General features: G+C 39.8%; 1 protein-coding gene across 1 annotated transcript in view; it reads right to left on the bottom strand.

Annotated features, from left to right (window-relative positions):
- Positions 1 to 26,101, bottom strand: part of ttbk1a (tau tubulin kinase 1a) — a 52,530-nt gene extending 26,429 nt beyond the window's left edge. The window contains exons 1-14 of the mRNA XM_004572617.4: positions 26,002 to 26,101; positions 17,636 to 17,794; positions 16,578 to 16,725; positions 14,391 to 14,464; positions 13,415 to 13,555; positions 12,771 to 12,875; positions 10,265 to 10,357; positions 4,807 to 4,872; positions 4,128 to 4,220; positions 3,314 to 3,439; positions 3,079 to 3,233; positions 2,648 to 2,852; positions 1,190 to 1,362; positions 153 to 493 (exon numbers count right to left, since the gene is read on the bottom strand). Coding sequence (XP_004572674.3) covers positions 153 to 493; positions 1,190 to 1,362; positions 2,648 to 2,852; positions 3,079 to 3,233; positions 3,314 to 3,439; positions 4,128 to 4,220; positions 4,807 to 4,872; positions 10,265 to 10,357; positions 12,771 to 12,875; positions 13,415 to 13,555; positions 14,391 to 14,464; positions 16,578 to 16,725; positions 17,636 to 17,794; positions 26,002 to 26,073 — 1,951 coding nt within the window. The 5' untranslated portion in view covers positions 26,074 to 26,101. The remainder of the gene's footprint in view (positions 1 to 152; positions 494 to 1,189; positions 1,363 to 2,647; positions 2,853 to 3,078; positions 3,234 to 3,313; positions 3,440 to 4,127; positions 4,221 to 4,806; positions 4,873 to 10,264; positions 10,358 to 12,770; positions 12,876 to 13,414; positions 13,556 to 14,390; positions 14,465 to 16,577; positions 16,726 to 17,635; positions 17,795 to 26,001) is intronic.
- Between the last annotated feature and the right edge of the window lie 242 nt (positions 26,102 to 26,343).

The raw sequence follows: 26,343 nt of genomic DNA, 5'->3' as shown, positions 1-26,343 counted from the left end.
TTATGGAAGATGGCACCAAAGCTAAGGTTTCAGATTAACACTAGCACTGAAACATTTCAAATAGTGCCCTGCTCTGATGAACCAACCATTTTTATTATATTTATCCTGTTCATTTCAGTTTTATGACTAAAAAGCTTCTTTTTATCTCCTACCTCCAGCCCTGAGTCGCCTCCTCTCCTCCTGTTCCTCCAGAGGGCGTAGCTCCTCAGGCTCCTCGTCAGTAGTTCCTGACGTGGTTGGAAGAAAGTCTCGCAGCTCTGCCTCTTTGTCAATGATCACCCACTCTTTGCTATCAAAGTCTTCCTCCTCTGCCAGCGGTACAGAACGAATAAAGGCGTTGCTGTGGGCCTCCTGGTCGACGGATGCCACGGACACTTCCTGACGGCCACTGACCTGACGATCTCCACGGCAGCCGGGGTCAACAGACAGCATCTGAGCCGGCTGGGAGGAGTAGACGTGACGAGATGGAGAACCGAGGATGTCCATCCTAGACCTGGTGGACACACAAACAAATGTGTACAAAATAGAAGGATATGGGACTATGACTCTTCTACAGCTTAACAACCTGGTAAAAATACTTTTTCAACTTTTTGTTTCATTATTCAGTTCAATTTAAAGCTCAGGTTTAAACTTCTTAAGGGTAAAACGAAGTCAATTTTAAATATAGCCCAGACTAGTTGATTTTTCAAAGGAAACATTAAGTCTCGGTTCACCACCGATCCATATCATATAAAACATATGATATACAGAATGTGAAGTCCATTACAAACCTCGGTCAGTTCAGACACGTCCAAGTCAAGTCATGGTAACAGAAACTTTGAAGCCAAGTTTCACATTAAAAAGATTAGGTCTTTGGAGTGTATCCAAATGAATTCTCAACAATCAAAATCAAGCAAAATCTCAGAGCCAAATCCAAGTCATTCAAATCTAGTTGAACCTCTTTTGTACATTTCTGATTTATGTGGATTCAAAAAGTTGAGATCAAATTCTTTTAGAGCAAAGGCCTCATAATTAATTAATTCTAATCTTTGGTGTGATTTTATTTTTCAATAGGCAGGTTGAGTTTGGCTTATGTTTATTTTTTAAACTGGAAAATGTTTTCATATTTGTTGTTTGTTACCAAAAGTAACATGAAATGCTGTCTCTTCACCTAAAACCACCTTTGTTGTTTTCTATACTTTACTGTCACCTCTGTCCATAGGCGTCAGCCCGGCCCTCAGCTGCAGAAAGACGATCAGATTCTGGGCTGTTGACCCGCCGATATCGTAAGGACCGACCCTGTCCTGTTGGGGACTCGGGTCCTACACCTCGTACAGGAGACACTGGACAGGCCCCTCGAATTGCTTCCTCTTCCTGAGCCCCCTGAGGAATGATAAAAAAGTGAGCAACCATTTAAACACTCTCGAAGGCAACTCTAAAACGACTTCCTTAAGTCAACATTGTCTTGATGCATGGTCAATCATCCAGGTAAGGAAATGGGTGAGGGAGTTTGGATAAGTGACAAAATGTTTCTCCCACTGAAAATGCTACGTCCAGATGAACAGAATCAACTTTCTGGAATTAAGTCAGAAGCATAAATAACAGCAACCCTAAGCCTAAAAGCTAACGTGATGTTTTGGAGACAAGCAAAAGAAACGTTTTTTGGAGATAAAACGAATACATTTTGATACCAGTGATTCTTTTTTTTTTGTACAAGACTTCAAAACTTGCAAGAAGAAAAAATAAGAAAAAAGAAAAATGACATTTTCTGATAGTATATGGGTAGAGTTAAGGGCAGTCACTGATAGTGACTTGGCAGAAGGTTCATGTGAACCAAAATGTCTTAAGACTAAACAACTAACACATTTTAGAATCATCTAAAAGGCTGTAATGACAAAAATATTTTCAGGCAATCCACTTTTTGTTTTTATCAACTAATAATTGCATAAGAATGTTGCTTATGTTTCTAATGAAAAAAGTCCATGTGAAATCTCAGGGATTTCCACAGGACTTCATGCAGTCCTATTAAAAAGTACACTCCCTGATTCAGTAGCAGGTAGAACTACCTTTAGCAGCAATAACTCAAAGTAATTGTTTTCTCTATAGCTTAATCAGTCTCTCAAATTGTCCAGCCATACATCCATTTTCTTCTGCTACCCATGGGCAGAGAAACCTAGACCCCCTCCTCTAGGTTATCCAGGGATATACTGAGGTGTTTCCAGGCAAGACGAGAGAGCTAACCTTGATTATTCACAGTCATTCTGCTGTAGATAATGATCCCAAGCTAGTGTGCTTGGGATCATTATCTGTTGTATGATCCCATTTGGACCAAGTTAAAAAAAAGCCCAAATCATCACCACTCTGCTTGACAGTCAGTGTTTGTACTGACATGCTGTGTTATGGCCCAACCTCCACTTTGGTCATGTCTATCCAATGGACAATGTTCTAGAAGGCTTGTGGTTTGACACAGTTTAGCAAATATAAACTGTGCTACCATTTTTATTTTTCAAGGTTTTCCCCTCCTGTAAATTCTTCCAAACAAGCCACATTTTAAGTCTCCTAATTGTAGTACCTCCTTAGCATGCTAACTAAGGCCTCTAGAGTCTGATTCTGGGGTCGATTTAATGGGACTGTGGCATTACCAAAACCTATAACTGATGGTTCATACCTTGGTTAGGCTGATCCTGAGTCTATTGCGGTTAAAGTCTGTGTCATCCCAGCCTTCTCCAGTCTCTCCAGGATGCTGGACACCGGTTTCCCCAGGGGGTCGGCTCGGTGGAGGTGGAGGAGCATTTTCCTGATCACTGAGATGCTCGTCTTGAACATCGGTGTTCTCCCTCTGTAGGTCTCCAGGAACTGGAGTCACAATGGCTCTATGGACACAGAATATAGCAAATCTTTACATAGATGCTGTTATTTCAGAAATACTTTTGCAATTTACAAAACTTTTTTGTTATGGTATATTAACCAAATTATTTCTAATACAGTCTGCATAGCTTTACAAATCAAAGAAAAATGGCAAGTGGCTGTTAGAGAAACTTCCCTTTTTGGCACTTCTATTTCAGACTTATTTTACAGGAGGTTGCAGCTTGTTCTTACCCCACCATGGCTGCAGTAGGTCGGGTGTTGTGCTGTGGTTGGGTGGAGGCACTGGTTGACAGCGTGACATCACTTCCTCCCTTTTCCCAATCAAAGGGTTCATTCTCTGTAATGATTCGCTCCTTCATACTGTTCTCAAACACTGACATCAGCAGCTGGAAAAAATACACAAATTTATGAATGTGAATCAAAGTCTCAATATTAGACTGCTCCTCTGAACTTTTATTATATCTACCTGGTAATCTGGTTTAGTGTAGTAGTCCAGGGCCAGGACATGGTCCAGAAAGATTTTAAACTCTGAAGGCATGTGTTTGAGCAGCAGCTGATGGTCATAACGCTCTTTAATTTGACCAACTTGTTCCTAAACAGAAAAAAAGACAACAATATATATACATATATACATCCATCCATCTTCATCCACTTTATCCGAGGCCGGGTTGCGGGGGCAGCAGCCTAAGCAAAGAGGCCCAGACCTTCCTCTCCCCAGCCACCTCCTCCAGCTTATCCGGGGGAACACCAAGGCGTTCCCAGGCCAGCCGAGAGATATAATCTCTCCAGCGTGTCCTGGGTCTGCCCCGGGGCCTCACCCAGGAGGCGCCCAGGAGGCATCCTTGTCAGATGCCCGAACCACCTCAGCTGGCTCCTTTCGATGTGGAGCAGCAGCGGCTCTACTCTGAGCCCCTCCCGGATGGCCGAACCTCTCACCCAATCTCTAAGGGAGAGGCCAGCCAAACTTTGGAGAAAGCTCATTTCTGCCGCTTGTACATATATATATATATATATATATATATATATATATATATATATATATATATATATATATATACTTTGATCAAAACAGATCAAATTCTGACTGCTTTTTGGATAATGTAAGCTCACAGACAGACGTTTTTAAAACATAGATGTATTTAAAGAAGCAGGACAAAATGTTAAATATGTTTAACACCTTGTATGATTCATGGAGGCACTACCAAAACAAGTAATAGTAACTAAGGTGGATACAAAGGCTATCTCATCTCATAAAAACTAGAAACAAGAAACCTTCTGACCTTATCCTTGATCTTTCTCCAAGGCAGCTGCCCAACAGCAAACTCCACCAGCATGTAAAACAATGACCAAAGGTCATCATGGCGACCCATTTCCTGGAGGAGCACAACAGGAAGACATTGTTAGCATAACATTCTAAACAGAATGTTCACATTCTGACTTGTGTCATTAAAATCGCTAATTAAGACGGTGTTGTGGGGTGACAGGTAATCTAATGGAATATTTATTGCATTAAGGTTAGGTGTTTCAGTATCAAATCAGACTAGCTTGAGTTGCATTTATCTTTCACAAGTATGAAGCAACTTTTGTAAACAAAATCTGCACATTGGCTGTGTGTTCAGGAGCATAATCATTAAAACTGCAAAAAGGCAAAATTCCTACAAAAATATAAATATAGAACAACGATGGCAATTTGATGTGTATATTTGTTATATTTGTTTATCAATAAAAAGGAGCAGAATGATCTGTCTCATGCACTTGAACTGAGAGCTCTGGGCTAGGGAGTACCAAGGTCCTCTACCACAGTGTGTTCTTCAGTAGATGGTAGAGTGGTAACTTCTACCTCACAAATCCATGTTGCTTCTCCCAGCCTCTTGCACCATTTCTAGGTACAAGAGGCTCACCACCAACTCTGCAGCCAACTCAGAGGTTATACTTTAAAGACAAACAAACAGTACTGACCTTGTTTTTGTGAGCATTGACTGAAGCGTAGCGGACGGTCCCTCTAAAACCTGCCACAGTTCTTGGCTAAAAAGAGGATGCAAAAAAGTCAGCAGTTGCAACAACATGCATCCAGTTCACATCCAGTTACACTAATATGAAAAAGATTGGGAATCTCTCTTATTTTTTTTTTTGAATTTGTGTTTATCATTGGGTGATTGGCTTCCTTTTAATATATGTCATTCCTTATGGAAAAAGTAGTGATTCAGCAATAACATAAAGTTTATTGGATTAACATACAATATGCATCATAACAAAATTAGACAGATGCATAAATTTGGGCACCCCAATAGACATATATCAACACATAGCATACCCTATGTGTTGGCATGAAAATAAACTGTAAGTATTGTGACAAAATAAATCATTAAAAACATGTAACTTGTAAACAAAACGATCAAGTGGATATATAGCATCAAACATTCAACCCAGTGTCAACATAACTCTGTAGTACAGGAGCTTTAGAAAGAAACAGATGCAATCCTGTTTAACATCAATGTGATCGTTATACACGTGTTTCTGACATCAAAAGAAAAATAAGCAAAATAAGACACAAAGACACCAGCAGACGAACACACTGCATCAGAGAGATCTGCACACGCAAGTATCAATTTACATAATTCCACTTTAATATTATTCAAATTTGTTTTTTGGGCTGTTTTTTATGACCTATTCTTAATAGTAGTGTTAAAATCTGGTTATGCATTTGGATATTATATGTAGATTGCGTAATGCCTTTATCTATGTATATATGTTTATATAAATAACTATATGAGATAAAAAATACATTTTTAAAAAGACACAATTAACTTTTATTCATTTTTATGACTCAACTTTGAGTCTTTAGATTTACATCAATTAATAAATTGCTTTATGTACTTTTCTATCTATACATTTATTGGACAGTTAGTCTAAAGGCACACTGAATTTGTTGTGTAAAACAACATGAAATTCCAAATTTTACGGATCTTCCCATGTAACCCATATACACACCAAACGTGCGTATATGCGTGCGTAAAATTCATCCTCAAAAACAGACAGAAAAAAATGAAGTTGTGATGAAGGGATAACGAACTGGTCCTGATGTTCCTAAACGAGAAAAGGAACAAACTGATATTCTGGGTTCATCCAGTTCCCACAAGAGGGCGGCTGCTAGAGAATATTATGGTTTGATCCCAGAATTGGAGCTGCATTCGTACATATTTCAGGATGTCAGAGAGGCAGTTTGAAGTCTTTTTAGCAGATTTGGGAACACAATTGTATCATTTTACTATTACCATATCCTTGTATACTCAGTAAAGGTGCAAGATTTGTGCTATTAGTGCACTTGTTGCCAAATACAGTGATCTTAGTCAGATCTATTCATTGGTATCCCAAAAAATTGGAAAAATCGATTTGGTTCGAAAAAATAAATGCCACAAATTTGTGTTGGTGGTGTTAATGAGTAAGAATACTTGACTTGGTGAGCCTGAAAAATATTCTTGACACATTCAATTTTTGAGATTTCAGACATCCGCTGTGAAAGGGCCTTTAGTCTCACCATAAAAAAGTACTTGCTTCTGCCACACAGAAGCAAGACACCTACTAGCCGATAACTTAATACAGTGACACGAAAAAGCAATTAATTAGAAGGATAACAGAAATAAATGCAAAATGCAGTTTCTAAATTAAGGTGTTTATTGTTAAGAGTCAAAAAAATCCAAACCTACACTACAGGACGAAAGTTTAAGAACACACAAGTTTTTCCAATTTTTTATTGAAAACTATGCAGTGTATTGGCCCGTTGCACTCTGAAATGAAAGCATAGTACAAATAAGCAATTGGAGTTAAAAAAGAAATCATGGAATCAATTTATAGACCAAAATATATTCTAAACTTTGACTCATCAAAGCAGCCACCTTTGGCAGCTATAACAGCTGAACACACCCGTGGCATTCTTTCTACAATAGAAATCAAATATTCTTCAGAAAGTTGTTCCCATATCTGTTGCAGAAGTTCCCATAAATGTGGACTTTGTCTGTTGCTTTGCTTTCACTCTTCCATCCAGTTCATCCCAAACCAGCTCGATGGGGTTCAAATCTGGAGACTGTGCTGCCACTTCATGTTTTCAAGCTCACCATCATGTTATTTCTTCCTGAGGTAGTTCTGGTATGGCTTGGACTTATGTTTTGGGTCATTATCTTGCTGTAGGATGAACCCCTGACCAACTAGGTGCATACCAGAGGGTACTGCATGGCGCTGCAGAATGCTGCGGTAGCTGTTTTGGTTCAGGGTGCTGACCCTGGATCCAGCAAAACAGCCCCAGATCATCACACTTCCTCCTTCCTTCATTTGGCAGTTGATGCCACACACTGTGGAACCATCCTCACGCTTACTCGACGGTGTACAAAGATCCTGAATGATGAATCAAAGATTTCAAATTTTGATTTATCCCTCCATAATACTTTCTTCCAGTCTTCAGTAGTCCAATGGCGGTGTCCAGGCATGTCCCTTTGTTTTATTCTCACGTCTTAGCAATGGCTCTCTTGCTGCAACTCATCCTGTCAAACCTACAGCTTGAAGTCTTATTTTCACAGTTGAAACTGAGACTTGCTTATACGACCACTATTAAGCTGTGCTCAAAGCTGTTGTCCTGCGAGCCACCTATCAAACAAGCTGTCCTCTGAATCAGTTGTGTCTTTGGGTCTGTCAGACCTCTTGCTGTCAGTTTGTTTCTGAGTGCCTTTGGATGATGAAGGAAACTGTACTCACTGACACCTTGACTTTATTTGCAATTTCTCTGTAGAAAAGACATACTCTTTTAAGTGCTATGATGGTCTGTCTCTCTTCCATTGTTAATTTTCTTTTTCTTGACATCTTTGTGGCAACACACTACTTTTTGCCGTACAATATTGTTCAACTAAAGCTCACAAGGGTATGGTACCACAGTGTGTTCCACCACTGCTTTTATACAGACAGAGGGGGTTGTAAGTAATCTAGAAAAATTACAACACCTGTAGGAATTAGTAGCACCAGCTTTTAAGGCTTGATCAACCTCCATTGCTGCGGAACAGCTTTAAATTGTTAACCCATTTTGTGTTCCCTGAAAAGGGCCTTTTTGTATAATTCTGAAATGTCAGAATAAAAATCTATATCACATCTTTGGAAAGCTAAGTTGAGTTGTTCTAGACATACTGAGCCCTGATTACTGCCACACCTGTTCTCAATCAAGAAATCAATTTAAAAAGGACCTGCCTGATAAAGTGGAGTAGACCAAAAGCTCCCCAAAAGCCAGACATCATGCCACAATCCAAAAAAATTCAGGAACAAATGAGAAACAAAGTAACTGAGAGCTCTCAGCCCAGAAAAGGTTTTAAAGCCATTTCTAAAGCTGTGGGACTCCAACCAAACACAGTCAGGGCCATTATCCACAAATGGCAAAAACACGGACCAGTGGTGAACCTTCCCAGGAGTATACAGCCAACCTAAATTACCCCAGAAGCGCAGTGACAACTCATCCAAGAGGTCACAAAAGATCCCAGAACAACATCCAAAGAACTAAAGGCCTCGCTTGCCTCAGTTAAGGTCAGCGTCCATGACTCCACCATAAGAAAGACACTGGGCAGAAATGGCCTTTGTGGCCATTTGAGTTCCAAGACGAAAACCACTGCTAAGCAAAAGGAACACAAAGGCTTGTCTCAGTTTTGCCAGAAAACATGTTGATGATCCCTAAGACTTTTGGGAATATACTCTGTGGACTGATATGACAAATATCTGGCATAAAAGTAATGTAGCATTTCAGAAAAGGAACATCATACCGATAGTAAAATATGGTGGTGATGGTCTGAGGATGTTTTGCTTCCTCAGGATCTGGAAGACTTGCTGTGATAAATGGAAACATTAATTCTGCTGTCTACTAAAATATCCTGAAGGGCAATGTCTGGTCATCTGTTTGTAACCTCAAGGTGAAGCGCACTTGGGTTCTGCCTGCGGGACAATGATCCAAAGCAAACCAGCCAAAACACAAAAGCTTAAGAAAAACAAAATGAAGACTTTGGAATGGCCTAGTCATGACCTCCAGGTAAGATGCTGTGGCATGACCTTAAAAAGGTGGTTCATAGTCGAAAACCCTCCAGTGTGGCTGGAATACAACAGTTGTGCAAAGATGAGTGGGACAGAATTCCTCCACAGTGCTGTAAAAGACTTGATGCCAGTTATCACAATTGCTCGTTGCAGTTGTTGCTGCTAAGAGCAGCCCAACCAAGTTTTCAAGCAGGGCCATTTAGGTTTAGATTTTTTCCCCCTAATAATAAACACCTTCATTTAGATACTGCATTTTATGTTTACTGATGTTATCGTTGTCTTATATATTTTTTTGTTGACGATCTGAAACATTTAAGTGTGACAAAAAGAAGAAAACAGGAAAGGGGCAAACACCTTTTTCACACCACCAACATTTAAAAATTCAATACAGTGACCATTTTCAAGTTACTTGTTAACAAAAACATAAAGTGAACTACACTCTTTTTTTATGAATGTCTAAGTTTTAAATTATACACATTTAAATAAGTAGAAGTCAACTGTAGAAGTCTGAAACTACCCTGACATTTTTGTTAGCAATTTGCAGAAAGGGACAGGATTTAGTAGTTCACGTTGTACTATGTGTTGTATTATCAGTTGTTTCAGTCACAACTCCTGGATGGGCCCATTATACTCCTCACTGACTCATTTGTCATCTATGGCAGTCACAAATTTTCTTGGTTTTTTATTTCTCATGATCTAGAACAGGTTGTTTTCTACTCAGAAGATGGAACTCCTGCTGTCTATATGTCAAAGTGTCCTTGGGGAAGATATTGAACCCTCAAATATCACTGACGAGCCCATCAAAGTTTGCATGTATGTGCAAAAATTTGTTATCTACATAAAATCTACATGATATTTTCTCTTTTAATAATGTCCTACCTTACATGGGAGGGAAACTCATGGATAAATACAAGTAGAAATACACAAATTAAAATACCCATAAAAACAGAAATTTCATGATGGCTTCATGACCTACATAAATTTGAAAAAACAATTTATATTGTGTCCTTTTTTAGTTTATAGAACTGACTTACCGTATACTTAGGTTTTTGTCCACCATCTAGGGGTTTTTTTCCCGGACAAAAATCAAATCTGAATTTCACTTTCAAGTACAAGTTGTATAATTTAGTGCCTAAATTCTCTGTGCTGCCAGACCATTTTCTGATAGGGCTTCTAGCACATTCACAGTTCATTACAGTTATTGTAACGATCATGATTATTTTTATATGTGGATTTTAGAAAACTCTTAGTAGACATTATGTCATGTTTGCTCCTTTTCTTTTTTAATTCAGCTTTCACTTTGGTGCGTAGCTTTCGATGTGGCTGTGACCCATCTGTCACTATAGAAACCACTCACATCCCTGGGTAACCATGGAGATGATGGAGAAACAGGAGGCATGCACGTCAAAATCATAAATCCAAAGGAACTGTAAGAAAGACAAACACAACACTGAAACATAAAAAAGGTGAACATAAATCACATTGAACTGATAAGAAGAAAACAAGAAAAAAATCAGAACATAAATCTTTGATAAAAAAAACTGATGGCAGGTGATCAGTAGAGAGTGAACATCATACAAAATTTCACAGTAAAGAGTGACCTGATCCACAAGCAGCTGGACAGGTTGCCTCACTGGACAACCGGTTCATTCTACAGAGGACTTCACTCAACATACTTTAGTTTCCAAATACCGCAAGTGAAAAAGTTTGTCACTACGTAGCAACCTCAACAGTCAAGATGAAAAAAATAACGCTTGTGCTGATACGTGCAAATTGTAAGAACAGATTCAGGCTGCTGTTTGTATCTGCTGAGCATGTGTTTCATCAGGATATGTTCACTTTCAGATCAAGTGTCAAATTTTTGAAAATTAATGTATGGTAGGTCTGGCTAAAAAAGATGTGATGACAACTTTCTGCTAACAGTCCCACAATGAGTGTTGGACACACAAGAGCTGTTGCAAACAATAATGACACTTTTGAGAAATTACTGAGTGTACTTCATACACTGCATTTGTAAGTAGGTGAAGTCTCAGCTAAGTGTTTTTTGTTGTTGTCTTCTGGGTGTTATGAAACCAGATAGGAGGGGTAGCTCTGACTTAGAAACCAAGAGATACTACAAGCATATGGTAGCAACTTAACAGGTACACCAACCCCCAAATCTGGAAATTATAGGGTACCATGATTTACAAAATTACCATCATGTTGTAGTCAATGAGACTGGTTAAAGAGAGGGGGGTAATGGGGAAAGAAGGAAGCAAGGCAGGAAGATACAGTGGGGGAGGGGTGAATCAAGTGAGAAAGAGCGAGCTCAGATCACTGCACTGAAGCTGACTCAGCTGTAGAATGAGAGAGAGAGACTGGGAGACAAAAGATGATGGGTGGAGAGACTGGAAGTGACAGAGAGAAAGTGCGTGGGGGGGGGGGCTAACGTTTCTCACCCAGTGACGCATTTTACAGCATCAAATATTCATTGACTGCTGCAACAGAAGGAACACAACACTGCAGGAGAAGAACAGGGGAGCTGGTTAAAAGATGAATAGGTGAGGAGAGGTAAGGAAGAAGGGCCCATAAAAGGATGAGGAGAGGAGGAAAAGAGAAAAAAATGAAAGTAAGGAGATAAAGTGACGAGGAGCAAGCTGACAGCAAATGGAAGCACTATACATACTCGCTGATCTAAAAATAGCTGTGTTGAGTGTGGTAGAGAGACAAAAAAGCAAGAGAGAACCTAAAAGCAGCAGCTGTGTCTGATCACACTGAAACTACAAATACCAAGAGACCTGATCGATACAAAAGCTGTTTAGAAGCCCAACAACCACTTCTGTCAGTTTACAGCAAACTATCACATGAATCCCTGAGATTTGTTATTGAGTACTGCAAATCATTGATCCGATATTGTACAGACTCACAGGAAATGAGAGAGAATGTACTGCAGTGCAGCAAACACACCCATTTGTCTGCCTGAGTCTGTGCACCTGTGTAGTTTTTTATTATTTACTTTGGTATTTTTTGCAGCTTTAAAGGAAACTATCTCATATTGGTTACTGCTATAGTTTAGGACACTGATATAGCATAGTCTCTGTTATAGTGCGTACACTGTTCACTATTATAGTCTGTTCATAGCACCATACTCCCACTACTGTACATATATTTACCACACATTGATACATCTGTATATCTGTCCGTCTGTATGCTATACAGATCATCTGTACATATCTGTACATATGTATACATAACTACATCTGTACATTTGCTCTCTGTATAGCAACATAAGCATCTGTGTACTTGACTTATTTGTACATAATCTGTTCATAACTATTCCCACCTTTTATACTACCCTTATCGGCATATAATCTGCTCCTATTGCACTCACTGCTCTTGCACTTGTGATTAGATGCATACTGTATTTTGTTACCCTGTATTTATACCTGTGTAATGACAATAAAGTTGAATCCTAACACAGAAAGAAATGACATATGTGTTGTGTGTAGGACCACAATAAGAAATTAAATAACAAAGTTGTAAGAAAACGCTAAAAAAAAAAGATACTTGAGAAATTATTTTACTATGTTGTTTAGGTTTAGGTTTGGAGTATACGCAGAGTCAAAATAAGGATATATGTCCTACCTCTGATTATTTTTTTTCCCTAACATCCAATATGCATGAATAATTCTCCATACATTCTCCAAACCTCTAGTGACTTTATTATAATAATTGCTGTTCTTTGAAAAAACACTAGCAAAAACTAGCAAATGAACCTTGAGTTACAAATATTCTCTCCAACAATATCTCCACTGTAATAGATGAGCTTCAGTGCTGTGCTTCAGCTTTTGGTACGGTTCGCTTTCACAGACTAAGTGTCTTACCGGGCGGACCTCTCCTGTGGTATTGGTGTACTGCCTTGCCAGACCAAAGTCCAGCATGTAGCATTTCCTGTAGGTGGAGGGGAGCCGTCCCATTGCAAAGTTTGACTGCAGAAATAAAACACAGTGCATCACTCAAATAGTTTAATCTAAAAGCATCTGCACACAAGAAACGTGAAGGGTATATGGGTCCTCTAACTTTGGTTCTACCTCTGCTCATTTACATAAAAATCTATTCATCCGACATGCTATTAACACCCCTTCTGTTCTGGTTTTATTGGCTTGCTTTGATATTTAGATTACCTAAAGATCTAAAGTATCAAAGTTCACCTGAAACCAGATAGACATTTTAAATTGAGAAACTTTCAGCTACTTATATTAAATTGTTACCAAATTGCAGACATTTGGACTGTTCTACTGGTATTACAGAAACTAGTCAATAATGCTCAACCAGCTCATGGACCTATATTTGGCCTGCAGAAAACTATAGTTTAGGGGAAAAGCATTCATTACCATTTTGACACATCCGGGCAAGAAAAATCAAAAGTTAATATCAGTAAATAATCTCTACCTAAAATCACTTTTAACTCAGGAACTCAGTCTACAGGAGAAACACAAGGTTGCAGAATTTTTCAAGAAACCTGTACCGGTTTGATGTCGCGGTGCAGAAAGCCCACTGAGTGGATGGCTTCAATGGATTCCAGGATCTGCTTCCCAAGTCTCAGGGTGGTACTCATGGTAAAGGTTCCTCTGGGTTGACTCCTTCGCAGGTCAGCCAGGTTACGACCCTGGGTGAGGGACAGTGACAAGACAGCGGGACTTAATTTCTGCTTGCTTTTAGTCAGGCTGAAATGTGTAAAGATCAGGTTTCAAAAAAGTAATCTAATAAAAACGTGGAAAATGCAAAACTGGATATGACTCATAGGAGACACAGTGGCAACAGTAATGAGAAATACACCAGGTTCAAATAAATTGGGACTGTTCTGTGCTGTTATCAGCAAAGGCAACATTAAAAGGTGGTCACCAGTAAATTCATCTGTTTGCATTCTGGCTATGACTTTATTAAAGGTCAATTACACTTATCCTCATTATTTTATGTATTTTTTCTGGTTACATTGCAGGAAGTCATAATACCAAATGCTGAATCCTTGAAGCAGGGGTTATATTAATGTAATTGCACTCCAGCAGGTTCTCTCACCCCAACCGGTCGCAACAGATGGCCCCGCCCCTCCCTGAGCCTGGTTCTGCTGGAGGTAGCTTCCTGTTAAAAGGGAGTTTTTCCTTCCCACTGTCGCCAAAGTGCTGCTCATAGGCGGTCATATGATCGTTGGGTTTTTCTCTGTATCTATGAAGCACCTTGAGGCGACTTTTGTTGTGATTTGGCGCTATATAAATAAAATTGAATTGAATTGAAGGTTTTTTTAAGACTGTAAAACCTATACATTTGGTAGATCTTAACATGACAGCAACATGAAGACTTCCTCCTGGTGTGCTTCCTCAAAGCAGAATTTTTTAAATGCTAAAGCAATAATCTACCTTATTACTGTGTGTTATGTGTCCCTCTACACTGTTATGCTTCCCAGTAAAAGACTGTGGTTGACATGCATCCAGACAGTGACTCACCTGAAGCTGCATGACGACATAGTTGAATTTGTCGTTTCTCCCACAGCCAATAAACTTACAAACATGGTTTTTCCCTGGAAGGGAAAAAGAAGAGAGAGGAGGCTAATAAACACTTTCCTAATGTACCACAACTTCAACGAAACAAATATTGTTCTACTAAACTAATCAGATTTACAAAGACTTATATATTTAGCACCCTGAAAATTACATATTGGATTAAATTCTTTCAGAGATGTATCTATTTTATGTTTCAATAGCCATTTCCTCCACGTTATTTGGGCCAGTTGAGAGATTTACTCTCCCGTGCCTAAAGCTCCTGACCCAGGAGGTGCCCATCTATATCAGATATGCGAGCCACCTTAACTGGCTTCCTTCAATGTGGAGGAATAGTGCCTCTATTTTGAGCCCCTCTCATCCTCTTTGCCAGCCACACTTCGGAGAAAGCTCTAGCCAAAGCTTGCGACCACAGTGGAGGGTAGGAATGCACACTGATCAGTAAATCAACAGCTACGCTTTTATGCTTAATTCCCTCATCACCACAGCAGACCAATGTAAGGCCATTTTTATGCTCGCCACATTGCTTGTGTAGTGGTGTAATTTTCACATCAAATCCTGTGTCGCTAGACACAATAGACACAATGGGTGTATAATCGTGTGTTTACTGAGAATCTTGCACAGAAGCTCAGAGACATACTAACACTAAGGGGAGGACATTCCAACTGTTTAAAAACTTGAGTTTGTGGGTGCTGGTTTAACTCACTGCGACGAGCAGGTGCCTACATGCCGTGCGGCTGGGAGTAGCCTCCCCAGGTTCGAATCTGACCCGCAGCCCTTTGCTGCATGTCTTACCCTCTCTCTCCCCCTCCACTTTCCCGTCACTCTTTACTCTTTCTATCAAATAAACACTGAAAAAATAAATTAAAAACAGAACAACCTGAGTTTGTGGAGAGAACTTTACAAAATAACACTTGACAAAGTCTTGGCTTCTAGTTTTGACTTCTCCTCATCAGTGCGTACGATATTGTCTGAGTGGCAACACCTATTGTTTAGGAGAATACAACAGAGGCTTCCTGCACCTTAATAGCGGGTATAAATGGTTGCATCTGTGCAATGCAGGTGTGGCGGTGAGCAGTGAGAAATATATTTGTGTATGTTTCTCATGGTTTTTTTTAAACCTGCTGTTTACTATTCATATTTAATATCTGCACAGTTAGTGTGGAACACCCAAATTTTGTTGAACATATGCAATCACAATAAAGGGCTGTCCTATTTTTCAGAGATTATAAAAGTGCCAATACACCCTCCACAGTGATCGCTTTGTTAAAAACGCACCATTATCACACGGATGTTTAAGTATTCAGTAGACAATAGTTGTCGCCACTCAGACAATATCACGTCATACATGCTGATAAGGAGGAGCAGAAGTCAAGTGTTTCCACAAACTCAGGTTTTCAAACTGTTGCGTTATCTCTCTGTGTGTCAGTATTTCTTTGAGCTTTGGTGCAGGATTCTGATTAAATAGGCAGGATGATCATACACTTGTGTCTTCAAGCCAGCTGCGACGACTGCAACACAATGCACAAGTTACAAAAATCAAAAAGCCGTCCGACACGCCACAGAGATTGTGTCTCATGACACAGGATGTGATGTGAAAATCGTCTCGCGACACCCACGACACAACTTAAACTGGGGAGGCAATTTGTCCTTGAGCTGAAGTGGGGACCCCACCCTTTCTTGGCTTAGTCTATGGCCTCAGACTTGGAGGGACTAATTCCCATTCCCACCACTTCACCTGCCACTTCAGTGCCAGCTTGTAGATGTACTGGTAACAGTTCACAGAAAATCAGAGGAACAAAGTGAAACACAAGTCCAAGACAACCAAGTGTGAAGCAGAAGAGGGAATGTAGCAGCATACGAGGGTTACAAGACAAAGACTCTTGAAAGGTCACCGCCCTGCTGCTAAAAACACCTTATGTGATGAAGATCAAAGGGGCTCAATCACACTCTGAAAGTTGGACCTAAAAAACATTCTTGAATTCTACTCACTAACAATTCCACAACTGGAAGCTTGTATAAACAACGTCTTTGCAGTCAGTTATGGTTTTCCTAATAATTAAACCTAATCACTTCCGCTGTGGACCACTGGCCCAAAGCAATCAGTGTAGGAGATGGTTTGGCAGCGCTTACCTTGCAGCTTCTTCAGCACTGCCACCTCCATCTTTAGCACCTGTTTGGGCTGCTGGGCTGACTCCACTTTTAGGGCCACATTTTCCCGCGTAAGCAAGTCCAAGGCTTCATAGATCTCCCCAAACCCACCCCCGCCAATCTTCTTTAGCTGGAACACAGGTTGCAGGGCAAAGAGCTCTTAATTATCTTAAAGTAACATACTGTAACCTCCAAAAAGACTTCATTCTTCATTCTTCATTCTTTTTTATCTTTAGTTCATGATGTGTTGGGTCTTTGCAGCTCAGTGGAGACAGTAGATTGATTAGTAAAGTGCAAACAGCCTTCATTTTGCAACCTGACTGGCTGAGACACGAGCAACCTTGTACTTCAGAATCCAAAGGAAGCTCAAACAGAAAATAAAAAAAAAGTTTGTCTTTCCACTAAACCCTCGAGTTTAAATGTTTGAATTCTTTGCCAGTTTAAATGTCAATTTATTTAGCTGAACATGAGGCATCAGTGATTCGACAGTCATCTCATCTTTTTAATATCGTCTATAAAGGATTTGTGTTTTTCTTTGGGATTTCTTTTTTTTTTTTATCACAACCAGAACAACAGAACATATTCTGATCCTGATACAGACATTTTTGTATGAAAATAAAATCAGAACAAAGGATACAATTTGTTTAAAAATGGTTTACTGTGTATCATGTATCGTTCATACATGGAAAAAGCTTACATTTAAATGATACGTGATGTTTTGCTTCTAATTCTTGCTGGTCTCCTCAGCTCCCAAGTACTAATCAAATAAAATGTAATGCAAAATGCTACATGCATAGTTTAACATTTGCCTTGTACTGCTGAATATAGGATTGGATTCTGTTTTATTTATATTTAAAATTTTGGGGGAAAGAAGGTTTGGATGAAATCAGAATAGATAGCAAACAGTTAACAAATATGCATACCAGCTAAGAAAATATAAATACAAAATTGTATGGGGGAAATCAGACACCCAAATCTTTCAAACGCACTACTGCAGAACGTGAAACTGAACTGGGGGAATGGGAGCTTTCCAGACTCACCACTTTCCATCGATCCTTGACCATGCAGTTTGGAGGCAGGATGTCGGCCTGCTCGGATGTTCCGTTCATGTTGGCGTTGTCCTGGAGGCCAGGGACTAGGCACTGCATCTGCCAGCTAGACAGAACACGAGCAGCTCCCAACTTAAAAGAGCCATTTATCTGTGAGCAGGGAGGATGAGAGGAGAAAAAGGAAGTAAGAAAAGACAGTCAATACTTTATACACACAATGTTGTTACCGGGATTTTCCCAGTCTAACCAGAGCTCTCTGCTGCTGACAGTCATGGCAACATTATTATATTATTCGTATAACAACAGGCATTAGAGGTGGCTGGTTGCCATTAGAAGCCATTCTTCAGCTGGATCAGGGTACAGGTCAGTGGGGTGCGGGGTGCAAGAGGGGTTGGGTATGGCGTGATCTTGAGACCCTGAGAAAAGAAGGCAACTGGACTTTTTAGGTTTGAGAAGATGTTTTACCTCTCCAAGAAGCTTCTTTAGTTCTCTCAGAAGAGAGGGGAAACATCTTTGCAAACCTAAAGCGGTCCAGTTGCCTTGTTTTCTCAAGCTCTGAAGACTACCATGACCTGGATGACTAAGAACCTACACGGACATATGGCGTGATGGTATTTGCAGTAACTGGAGCAAATATCATGTCTGCAGAGGAAGCAGTCTAATGCTCTATTCTTATCCTGACTGCAGCTGCAGGTCAGATGCTGCAACAGCCCAACAGCCAACACCTTGCAATGTTTACTGTAGATCAGAACAAGATGGATTTAATCAACAAAAAATACTAACAACCACGAGTATGGCATGGGAACACTTTTCACTTCAATTTTAAGAAATATGTGCAAACTGCATTACTTTAAGTGGTCTTTTAACATTTGGAGTAATAGACATTTTTAGGTAATAAAAATGAATCTATAAAACTTATCTATTTCACCTTCTGTGTTTAATTCTCTCTCACATACACACATATAGGACTGCCAGAATAATTTATAATGCAGTTACTAATAACATGATTTACTGTTTGGGTCAAAAAACTCTTTTTTTTTCAAAGAAAGTATCCAAGTTGACCTTAGGAAATTAAATAAGGGTTGGCAGTACTGCTCTCAAAAACTCCATAAATCACGCAATTGGAATGAGGTATCTGACAATGCGCCGGATGTGTTTGCGTTTAAGCTTAGCAACAGTTTCATGAGACTAGCAAGATCATAAGGAGCTTGTTGGGCACAAAACAACCTTGGAGTGAGCGCTGCCTGAGAAAACTACTCCAGGAAAAACAAATCCTTACAGATCTTTTTGTCTGTTTGATACAATATCACCTGTTATTGTTGCAAGATTCAACCATGCTTTGATCGTTGCAAATGGGACAGATCTACAAACAGTGCAGGGACTCATCGATGCTGAGTGAATTGTTGCACTGTCAAAGCAGTGAACTGCTTCAGGAGGTGATAAGTCTGAATTAGGCAACACAGTTCATTAACAGTAGTGACTGGAGGATGTGGTTCCCCTGTTAAATATTGTCAGCTCACTGACCATCAGTCTAATAGGCACTGCCAAAAACTTAATTCATGTAGTCAGCCATTACCTTAGTGTTCTCCAGCCATTCAACTTGAACAGAACTCTGGCTTTTCTCTGCTTTTATACAGGATATCTGCCATGAATGGTTATCAGCTTTCAGTGGATCCATAGAATAAATCTTAAGTTCAGAGTGATACATGTGAGTCCCCAAACCATGCTGTTCTGCATGCAATGCCATGGGCTTTCATCAGTGCATGCAGAGCTCAGGCGGACTGCAGATAATAAGGGAGCGTGTCCACTGCATTTTCAGTCAGGCCAACTCTGATAGAAAACTGGACAGACTGGGAAGGTGGGGAGGAGGCTTCTCTGCACCTACAGTGATACAGATCTGTTTAACAGCAGCAGCTGCACAGAGACCAGGCAGCTGGGAGTCACTGTAACACTGGAGAGGTAGGGAAACCTGCTGCAGGCCTCAACAAACTGCTGAGCCGCCAATCACTGCAGAGGGTGGGACCACACAGTCTCCCCGGATACACTGGAATAGTCTTGGACGACAGTAAGCACAGTGCAGAGTAAATGGCCAATCAGAATTGCGATACTATGCATTACGTGTTATTATAGTGCCATAGTCAAATATATTGCTACAGACTATGAGAACAGACAATGTGTAACAAAATCCATTTTGGAAATATACTATCAAAAGCACTATGTGATGCACAGTGGATACAAAGCATAAATTAGTATAGTATTTATGGTATACTTTAGATTTGGTACAATTATCTTAAATATGTAAATTACATTATGCTATATTTATTATATGAAGCTATACCATTATTTTGTCAGATATTGTTGAATGATCTGAATAGGTTACTATCACCAGCCAGTTATCAAATAGTACCATGTAGTACCATCATATGTCATAGATACAACATTGTCTTATGTCTTACTTTTTCGCCGTAGCATTTAACTATTTACATTAACACTAATAATCTGCACTGCAGCATGAAATAAGTGTAAAAGAGAGAACTGTGCTGTTTTCAAGCGTCTCAGCAGCAGATTGGAGAGACAGACCTTTTATTAAACCTCAATCTTTTTTTCTTCCTTCGTCACCTACAGCTCTATTAATCTGCTAGTGGGTGGGACAGGGAGGGGTGCTCTGCCAGAAGCTGGGCTTGCATCATTCCAGTCTGAGTTGGATAAAATTGGTCAGAGCTCACCATAGTTCTGAGCTCCTGGAAAACCTTAAGATTTACAACAAATCCTGAGTGTGGCAAAACCCTTCCTGTTCCTTTGTTAGCCTACAAGCCAAAACAGAGGGTACAGTTAACCAGGAGAGAAGAAGCAGTGAGTGCTGCAGTCTTCTGACCAGACATAATACGAGGGTCGGGCACAAAGGGCCTATATACACCATGTTAACCTTGAAAACTTGAAGCAGCGAAATAATCTAACATGCGAAAAACTGTACTCATTTACCGTGTCAATCTTGTCCCAAGTTCACTTGCTGGTTGCAACAATGTATAGCCATGTATAACAACAGTCATGTTGCTCAGTGGTGGGTTGTTTAATTTTCTCCAACTCCAGCACTTTAAACCCTTCATAGACTAAAAACTTGGAAGCACTTTGTTTTCAGACTCCTACAGTGAAAACAGTGTATAGCCCAGAGTAATTTATCAATGTGCCCCTATAGACAACAGAAAAGGTAGAAACTCCTGTTACAATGTACTTCTTGCTGTGCCAGTTGCAATCACGAGCCTTTGCCTTTGTTTTTTTTAAACAATTTGTTTGGAAAAAGGTTCACACAACTTTTAGCAACTCTATTAGTTCAGAATGGAAATGATGGTGGAACATAGCTAATAAGCTGCTACAGTTTCCTGCATTTTGAACTTCTGCACCTCCAAAGGTCCACCTCACAGAGTCAGTATAACAATTAACATACACTTTCTTTGCACCTGCAAGGAATTCTATTGATGATGATGTGTCTTTTGTGAGTTTTCTGACAATACAGAATTTTTAAAACTAAGCTTAAAGTATTCAGGTTGACATTAAATCACAGTACAGTTTCATGAGATTAAACAGGACCTTTAGTGTTTCTATGAGCAGATGGTGCTGCAGAAGCATGTCCCAAGTCTAAACAGAGTTACATGACAACATGAAATGAATAATATGAAAAGACTGACTACAGATGCACGATCTGATATCCTCGTGTCGGTGTTGTTCCCACACCATCATAATAAATGTTGTTCCAGGTTCAACATTGCAAGTGACCAATCACCTTGTTGTGACGTCATACTTTTGCGACTATATATATATTTTTTTCTTCTTTTTCTTTTAAAGACACTTGTGCATATCACTAGGAGAAGCTTGTTTTGTCAAAGCAGTTTCTCTCCTTTCATCTGTCATGGAGCTCCTTGTATGGTTTGCATCCATCCTTTACATTGCATCTTGTGGCCACAGTCAGCTACTGTCATTGAAAGCTCTGACTGTTTCAAACTCATAGTAAACTTTAGCCGTCTTCATTTTACAGGCATGTCTGTCTCCAGCTGAGCAAGCTGAGAGACCAGCAGCTTCTTTTGGTGATTTGCACATGCTCACTGTGGATAAACCGCTGATCAGTCGATGGGAGAGCAGCTATCAAGGCAAGCTGACACTGGCTCTTTGAGTTTGAGTGCTTGTTGTGTTATGTATAAGTCCTGAGAGGTAAAGACCTGCAAATTGTGGAATAAAGACTAATAAAGATGGTCATTTTAATGAATTATGTTTCAAATAAAGATTTTGCTTTGAAAGTATTTGTTTGTTTCTTGACCTCTGAAGACCAAACAGATTTACCAAAGGCGGTGGCAGCATTACCTGTTTAAGACAAACAAGAAATTTATGTTTTATTACACTACATTAGCAAGGAAAGCTCTGACAGTGATAGAGAGGGATGGCAGCTCTCGCCAAGCCTGGTCTAATAAAACATGCAAAGAGTGCAGGTCTGTTTCTTTTCTCAAGAACTGCCTTTTTTGCTTTTCATATATATTTGGTCTTCACAGAACATCCACTACGAGCATGTGCTTTTCCCCTCTGTGTATCTCTTCTCTGCAGTGCACAGTGACTTTGCCTCCACACCTAGACAAATATAATAATATAACCAACAACTCACAATAATTTCTAATGCAAGCTCCAGTAGATTTTCTTAGTATACATGCTGTGATCAGCAGACGAGTTGCTCTTTGTGGATTTATACAAGATGTAAGCAGATGCTGCACAGCTATCTCGGCTGACTTCCGTTCCTGTCGTTAACAGCATACTGTAAATTGTCTTTATATTAGTCTTTATATTTATTTTTGTTTTTCATATATATTTGGTCTTCACAGAACAACCACTAGATATATATTCTTTATGCTATGGAAAATAATCCTGGACTAAATGACTTAAACACTGAATGGAGCTTCCGCTTAGGTCTAACCCCCCACTACCACCCCGTTTTCCCCCCTCTGTATATATCTCTTCTCTGCAGTGCACAGTCATGGATGCTCCGTGCGCATGCGCACCATCACATCCTGCTGATCAATCAATGTGGCCTGGACAAGTTCTGAATTAAATATAAATATAATTACAGTTGTAGAGCCCCCGTCGGTCCTGGTCTAATTACCATCATGCCACTTTCGTTATAGCGTATCTCTGCGAAACACTCACACCCACTGAATGATTTCTGTATGGGCCGAGAGAGCTAGTTCGGATCAGGCCTACCTGGCGCACCGTCCGCTCCTTTTCCGCCTTTTGGGAATCTTCATCTGGGATTTTATTTCGGCACAAAACGTCCTGATCCAGAAAACCCACCGTTCCTCTTACGTGGGGCCAGAATTTGGGCCTCAGGGTTCCGCAGGATTAAATTACCATTTATTTCTTCTACAAAGGTGCCTCATATCAAACCAGACACGGTCCATCCTCAGACCGTTAGTCCCATCCAAGGCAGAGTCCAAAGAATAAATAAATAAATAAATTAATACATTAATTAATTAAAATGAAAAAACAAAAAACAAAAAAAAACCACACATACACACAATAGCAGCCTTTATTTTCGCTCAGAGCCCCGGAACGCTCAATAAAATCCACGCTGACGTCCGGATCCTCCTCCGATTCTCCGCTGCATCAGCTGAGGAGGAGGAGGAGGATGATGCGGACTGGTCCTCTCTGCCTACTCCTGGATGTGATCCTAAACTCCAACTCAGGACAAAACCAGATCCCGAAACCCGCCTCAGGACAACCCGGCTCGGCTGACAGGGACGGTCTGCAGGTGTCAGGTTCTCCGGCTCCAGGCTGTTTGTCCGCACTGCAGCGCTGCCTTCCCCAGCGTCAAATCATCCCCACCAAACACAACATCCGGCCACTACTTTCAAAATAAAGCTCCTCCTCGTCAACGCTTTCCTCGCGTTAATGAACAAAACGGCAGTTCATTTGATAGCAATTTACATCAGTGCATCGGTGTGTGATGCACTTTTATTCACCATAATGGTTACCAATATACCAAAAACAGATGCTAAACCTTTACAGATGGGTTCTGTTAAAATATTCAAGATATTTGTGTTTTCCAGTTCCAGTGATGGATTTTATGAGCAGGTGTGATAGGTGACAAAAGTACACAAACTCTGCACCTAAGTCAAAGTACAGAGATCTGTGTTAAAAAAATACTCCAATAAGTTTAAGTGCTGAATCACTGTCTTTACTCAAGTAAAAGTGAAAAAGTACAGGCTCTGAAGTGTACTCAAAGTAAGAAAGCAAAAAGTATCTCCTTGAAGGACAATTCTACCACCTATTTTTTTGCATATGTAATTGGACCTTCTGCTACATTAATATAATACAACTATGATATTAGTACATTAGGCCTCCAGGGCTAGACAGAAATAAGCTTTAGTAGATTTTCTTAGTGTACATGCTGTGATCAGCAGACCAGTTGCTCTTTGTGGATTTACACAGCTGGATTCAACAAGATGTAAGCAGATGCTTCACAGCTAACTCAGCTTACTTCTGTTTCTCTCACTAACAGTATATTGTACATTGTCTTTATACTAGACACAGTATAACGATTGAAATTAGTAAATTAATCTAAGGATCATCAGCTTTAAATGAATCTCTATTTCACTTGATGCAACCCAACTCTGATCATGAGCACCACAGCCACTGTGCATCAGTCCAACACCGAGCTTTACTGTGAATTCATCCCATTAACACAAACTGACCTGTTCATCCGCAACAAAACTACCCAGAACTTTCATGCAACATTTGAATAACACAGAGTTAGTATACCGTAGTTTGTTCTGCAGGATGCTTCACAAAGTGAAAAATACATAATTTATCAAAACACATCATATATAGATCCAATATCTTTCTCCAGCTCTGAGTAAACTTAGCTCTCTCTCTTTTCTCCATAATTTAAAAAAACTTAATGTTCTGTTTAGCAAGGCTTCCAATAATAGATAGGGACCATAAACTCACCAGGGAAATATTTACTGAGCTCATTGTAAACTGTGAGCCAAGAGCCATTTTCTCATTATGTCTTTATGCAACCACAGAAGTCACCCCTACACAGGCACACACACACACACACACATATATATATGTAGACAGAACAGAGTGGAAACTGCAAGCCGGACCTTCTTGTCCAACATCAGTGTCTGACCATCATACCCTTATCGATTAAGAATGGGATGATGGCACTCTTGGTAATATATGTTTGAAAGCGGATGGGCAAATATCTTTGGCAATATTCTGCATATACAGTGTATATACAACAATAATAAAGCACTATTTGACACTCTCTGGCTTTATTATTGCCAGGTGTCTCTTGGAAATGAGATGTTAATCTCAATGAGATTTTTAACTGGATAAATAAAGGAGTAATTATAGAGTGATCAGAGTTCTCCTCACATTGGAGTTGGAGTTGATTAAAAGTGCTGATCTTGCATTTTGGTGGCTGTTCACTGGAACCCTCAACAGGAGGTTAAGAGAAATGTCAGTGCAAGTGAAGGCAGCAATCAGTAGGCTGAAAAGCCAAAATACACCTTTCAGAGAAATAGCAAAATGTCTGCAGGGCTAAAGTGACAAAGCTCAGAAACAGAAAAAATTAAGGAAGATGGATTATAAAGTGTACAGGGCTATTTTCCATTCTTAGATTCAGCCAAATGCCGCAAAACTATGGAGAGAAATGTCTGTAACCCTTTTGACACATAATTCTCAAATTTTACAGTGCAAATGGATGATAACCATTTCAAACAAAGCGACTACTGTGGGCTTTGGGAAGTGAACTGTTTTCATTTTTGTCATTACAGGAAAAAAACAGAAAAAAGAATAAAGAAAAAAATGAATATAATCATTAGTTGCAGCTCTACACTCATACCGGGTTTATAGTTTGTTTGTGTGTGAGTATAATTAGTACCCGGAGAATATACATTTCAGTCAATGTCTTGTTGTATAATGTTACATTTATTTTGAAAATCAACCTAACGCTGTGACCATACAGGCTGTTATTTTTACAGTCAGTCTTTTATGTATTATCAAACAGTGGCAGTTGAATGAGCGCTGTTTAATCCCACCCTTCTGCTTTTACATATCTGTATATATATATATATATAAACACACACACACACACATAAAGCTGTGTGTGTGTAGGAACACACACAGTAACGAACGATTACGATTCACTGACCCGACATCCTGCCTGTGGCCTCACACTCTCCCACTAACACTGTCATAGACGCACATACACACACACACACACACACACATACAGCCTGATCACACAGTTCATCTGAAAATTTGGTATGCCTTATGTCATTTGATGCTTATGTCAATCCGTTTCTTCTTACCTGAGTATTGTTTTCCGTCCGGACACCAGAGGGCTGAGATAAATCCGTTCCCTCTCCTCCATCTCTCAGCATCAGCACCACATACACGCACACCCCCTTGGCGTCGCCATGTCTAAACTGCAGTGCCACTCACACCGCCCCCTGCTGTCGCGGAGTTTTTTAGGGATTCAAATTTTTTCTTAATAATCTTTATTTGAATAGAAGTGGCCAATAAGCTCCCATTCCTAAAGACAAAATATTAGAAGCACTTTAAATGTAACAACCAATTCTTCATCCAAAACTGCAACGTTTGTCAATCAATTTTAGTGTATGTAAATTGTAACCTTGTGGACATTTGTTTAT

Source organism: Maylandia zebra, linkage group LG6 (genome assembly GCF_041146795.1).
Source record: "Maylandia zebra isolate NMK-2024a linkage group LG6, Mzebra_GT3a, whole genome shotgun sequence".
Classification (NCBI taxonomy): domain Eukaryota; kingdom Metazoa; phylum Chordata; class Actinopteri; order Cichliformes; family Cichlidae; genus Maylandia; species Maylandia zebra.
Note: the sequence above shows the minus strand (reverse complement) of the source record. Positions and strands in the feature narration are given on the sequence as shown.